Here is a 4,989-nt window from a genome sequence, read left to right as displayed (position 1 = left end):
ACAATGTCACATTGGATAGATTCCTTGTTAAGGTTTCACAAAATGAAAAAGATTCCATTGAGTCAAGAGATAGCAGTGATTCCGTTAGTGATAGTGAAAGTCGTCCTGCACAATAATCCCCCTCTCTCTTGTCCCCCTCACCCCAGCCACAAAGGTACCGGTAATTGGTTTATTTTTCTTTAGATTTTATACAGTATTATACTACAGTACAGTATTGTAATAATTTTTATATGAATATTTTTGGGTTGTGGAACGAATCATCTGAATTTCCATTATTTCCTATGGGGAAATTCGCTTTGATATACAAGCGCTTTGGATTACAAGCATGCTTCCGGAACGAATTATGCTCTTAAACCAAGGTGCTACTGTATACGTATTCTACCTCCTGTTGGAGTGCTGGTGTCCATATTCTTTTGTATTACCGAGACGGTGGCCATCCGTCGACTACCGTTGCACCCATGTTATCCTAATGGATGAGCGGTCAGGAGTGCAATGGGTACATGGACTGTAACCGCATTTGCTCCAGCAGGTGCACACTGGTGTGCATCGCGCAACAAAGCACATACATGGCACTACAGATTGGGCGTTACTACAATGCACAGATGTGAAGTCAAGTCGCTTAAGCTTAAATCGCTTATTTACGCAAAAGCAAAACGTTACTGCTCACATCAAAATGGTGGATTAAGAGCAAATATCTTACCACCAGATTCCCTGAGAGACATCAAATATATATGACCTTTGGAGGAGCTGACCCTTTTCCAGTGTTGAGATAACAAATCAGACCTCTCCAGGGGAACTATATGCTGTACATACTGCAGGGATTTCAGCACATTATTTTGTAGATCTTCTTCCCTTTTTTCTGAAGAAGCCGATGTTTTCCTGACCTTTCTTGAACTCACTGGGAAAGTAGGGGTTTATTATGATCTTTGCAATAGGAAAAGAAGTGCAGTCTGCATTCCTTTGTATGAACAGTCCTAGAACGTATATCAGCCTAAATGAACCGCCTATTGCAGGGGGTGCCTCTAAATCAGACTTTGAGCTATGTGCAGATCGCTGGAAAAAAGCGGAAAGTGATATAATTCCACATTCATGAAAAAAGTGGGCACGTTGCCAGTTTGCTATGTTGTGAGAAAGCAACATTTTAATTTCTCAGCAGTTTTAGAAAATCACACTACCTGCATAATGAATTAAGTTCATTTTTAATAACATTAAATTACAAAATTATTTTGTGCAGCAATTTTATACATAATTTTTTGACAAACAGTGTCGTGTTCTTTTAAAGACATTATCTGTGTTTAGCCTGAAATTTGCGTTCAAGCAATGTTTCACCTGACTTAAGATGATGTTTATTCCCTCAGAACAGCTTATCTCGTGCAAGCTCATTTTTGTGGAATGACTGCACCACAGTCTTCAAATCCGCCATGTTTATTATATCAAAATTCAAATATTGAATATATGTGTATAAATAATATAATCAGATTTGATTCAGTGTCATTCAGTCCATTGGCCGCATGTTTGGATCTAATCAGTCATCTGTCAAGGAGCACCAACGAGAAATAATGTCCTTCAAGTGATGATGCCGAGGGAACTTCATGAATGTTTCATTTATTGTTATTCAAAACCTTCACCGTTTTCTGTCCGTAATGATAATAGCTGTATCCCGAGGCAGCAGTTGAGAAAGCAGTGATACACCTATGGGAGCAAAACAAGAATTGAAATGTGATTTATTTTATGGTCTTACTTCAAGTGAACTTGTGCCCAGACTATGCACACAAAAGTATTTACATATTCTGAACAAGCAGCAAAAGCACTTTGGAAACAAGGCCCCATTTATTTCTGTAGCTATAGACATTGTGGAAGAATTCAGCTTTATAATTTCACAACTAGACAATTGCACACCAGCCCTCCAATATAAACACAAAGCAGTGGCTTTCAAGCTAAACTGGCTAAGGCCTCGTTCACACCATCCTCAGTGCGTTCCAGCCCGATTGTTGCCAGAATGCACTGGATCAGTTTGTTGTGTGGCGGTGCATTGAAGTTAATGGCACCGCAGCCCTCAATGCAATGCGATTGGCAGCACGGGAACGTTAGACACATCAATGCCTGTGGTCCGGTCAGAAGAAATGCTGCAAGCACTTTTTTCTGACTGGACCAGAACGCAGGCATTGGTGTGCCACACGTTCCCGTGCGGCCAATCGCATCTTCCCTACATCCAATCACTATCCAAATCCTGCCGCCTTCACCTTCGTAACATCGCCAAAATATGCCCCTTCCTCACCAAAGGAACCGCAAAATTACTCATCCATTCACTTGTTATATATCTCGTCTTGACTATTGCAACTCCCTCCTCATTGGCCTACCACTGCACAGGCTATCCCCCCTTCAGTCCATCATGAATGCTGCTGCTGCTAGAGTCATCCACCTAACCAACCGCTCAGTGTCTGCCTCTGTCGATCCCTACACTGGCTTCCACAATAGCCCAAAGGATAAAATTCAAAATATTAACAACGACTTACAAAGCCATCCACAACTCCGCCCCCGGCTATATCTCCAACCTTGTCTCAAAATATCGCCCTAACTGTCTCCCTAGTCAACTCCTCTCATGCTCGCCTCATCAATTTTGTCCAGCCATAATTATTTGTTGTATTATTTAAATTAGGGATGCACCGATGCTAGTATCGTTATAAGTGCCAATACAGAGTATTTGGGTGAGTACTCGTACTCGCCCAAATGCTACCAATGCCTATCCCAATACCGGAACTTCCGGTATCAGGAAGTCCTTACATGCTCCCCGGGTTCCTGATTAGCCACTTGGTGACGAGGAAGTATGGAGCCGGCTTCCTGCCTAATCAGGAAGCCAGGCGGTGAGTCATTAGGGACTCACCGCCTGGTGCCACACAGCTTCCTTAATAGGACTTCCGGTATCGGCGACTACTGAAAAAAAAAATTGGAGCTGGCTTCCCAGCCATTAAGGAAACTGGGTGGCGTGTAATTGCTGCCCAGCTACCTGATTGGTCAGGAAGCTGGAGGGTGAGTGATTACAGGCCACCCGCCTCTCTTAATAAGACTCCCGGTATCAGTGAATACCAAAAAAATAAATATCACTACTCGATACCGAAAAACCGGTATCAGTGCATCCCTAATTTAAATAGTCTGTTAAATCAAAAGGCAAAGTCAGGTTTTATTGAATAAACTGATGATGCCAATTACTGTTGTTGGCTCCAAGTTATTTCAGAGAAAATTGGGTCTTTTTTTTTTTTTTTTGTGGTACCAACAAAATGTGTCCATTGTTGTAAAAGGCATATGGAGTTTTGTTGATGTTACCGTGTTGAAGCAACCTTTCTGCTGTCCCAGCCAAGATAAAGAATGCCTCTAGGGCAGTGATGGCGAACGTTTTTGAACCCGAGTGCCCAAACTGCGACGCAAAATCAATTTATTTATCTCAAAGTGCCAGCGCTGAAAATAAGTTTAGCATTGTATTGCAGTTTGGGCGCTGGGCTTTAAAAAACAAACATTCAACATCACTGCCTTAGGCAAAATAGGGAAACACACATATTCAAACATTTATACACTCAATAAAACACACATCACACACTCATTATAAAAAGAAACCACACATACATAGATATCACACACATTAAAAACACACGCACACATAATGAAACACACACATTAAAAAATATATTTGTAAAAAAAAAAATTTTAATCTTGGGGGGGGGTGCTTTGGGAAATATTAGAGGTCTAAACAGCCCCCTGATATTTCCTTTTTAAAATAGAAAAAGAAATTGAGGACACAAAGTCCTCAATCTCTTTTTTTTTTTCTTCTTTTTTTGCAGCCTCTGTTCTAAATGAATGGAAAGCACAGAGTCTTCCCATTTCATTCAGAAACTATTTACTATCAAGCAGTTTCTGAATGCGGAGGAGCCTCTGATGTAAATCATGTCCTGATGTCGGAATGGTCGGAATTTTTGAATCCTCTTAGAACAAAAGACAATTAAAGTTCTTCTATGCTGGTTATGCCTGAGAGTTCTGAAACAAACAGGATATGACCCAAGGCACTGCATTTTCCTTATCTGAAGTGCTATTATAGCCACTGCTAATACACTAGAAGCAAACTGTTCCACGCAATAACTCTTCACACACCAGAAAAAATGCAATAACATCGGCCAACACAAAATTAGAATCTGAGTTAGTAAACTGGAATAAGCTGTTTGGTATGGATCACTACATAGCATTGATCTTTGCATATTAACAAAGCCCCAACATGCACAGCTTCAATTATAATTTAGGCTTAGATCACTTACCATAGTACCTGAAGATAGACACTATCCACATAATTAAACACAGGAGCAGCTAATGAAGCAGCTACCAGTATTAACTGAACTCCAGTGTTCATCTGAAAGGCAACAAAAATCATTTAAATGAGCACACTCACTGCACACAATTGCATTATCTACACCTAATAACACATTAAACTTATTATCAAGAATGTTTAACATGCTAAATTATTAAAAGCTGCACACAGAAATCTGAATTTTTGGCTAGAAAACTGATTAGAAATATATATATATATATATTTCCTAAAAAGCAGATGTCCTGGAGAGCAAAAAAAAATTCTAGTTGTTTTTAACTTTTTAATGTTGCACGATATTTGTGCAAATGTTTATAAAATCAATATTTTTAGGAAAAAAATAGCAATGAATATTAATTCAGGCAAACAGAACAGAACACCTATTTTTTGGCAATATATAACAGGTGGGGTTGTGTCAGGTAAATAGATACCAAACATGTCAAGCCTTACATATTTCCATGCCTGTAAAATGGCATTAGAAAAAACAAAACAAAAATACTTTACCCCAAATTGCTGAGAGATGATTCTCCAACAGCCTTTACCACTTATCAATTTAGAGTGAACAGTGAGTGTTAAAATGATTGCTTGCACTCAGACATTTGTGACATATATAATTAATGTGTGGCACAATTTCCGTT

At 39.5% G+C, this 4,989-nt stretch overlaps 1 protein-coding gene across 1 annotated transcript in view; it reads right to left on the bottom strand.

Moving 5' to 3' along the window:
- Positions 1–1,409: 1,409 nt before the first annotated feature.
- The window catches only part of CRLS1 (cardiolipin synthase 1), a 13,193-nt gene continuing 9,613 nt past the window's right edge, over positions 1,410–4,989 (bottom strand). Inside the window, exons 6-7 of the mRNA XM_018566529.1 lie at positions 4,305–4,396; positions 1,410–1,692 (exon numbers count right to left, since the gene is read on the bottom strand). Coding sequence (XP_018422031.1) covers positions 1,602–1,692; positions 4,305–4,396 — 183 coding nt within the window. The 3' untranslated portion in view covers positions 1,410–1,601. The remainder of the gene's footprint in view (positions 1,693–4,304; positions 4,397–4,989) is intronic.

The sequence above is a fragment of the Nanorana parkeri genome, unplaced genomic scaffold, assembly GCF_000935625.1.
Source record: "Nanorana parkeri isolate BGI_ZX_2015 unplaced genomic scaffold, ASM93562v1 scaffold28, whole genome shotgun sequence".
Lineage (NCBI taxonomy): Eukaryota > Metazoa > Chordata > Amphibia > Anura > Dicroglossidae > Nanorana > Nanorana parkeri.
The sequence above is the reverse complement of the archived record's forward strand: the minus strand, read 5'-3'. Positions and strand labels throughout refer to the sequence as shown.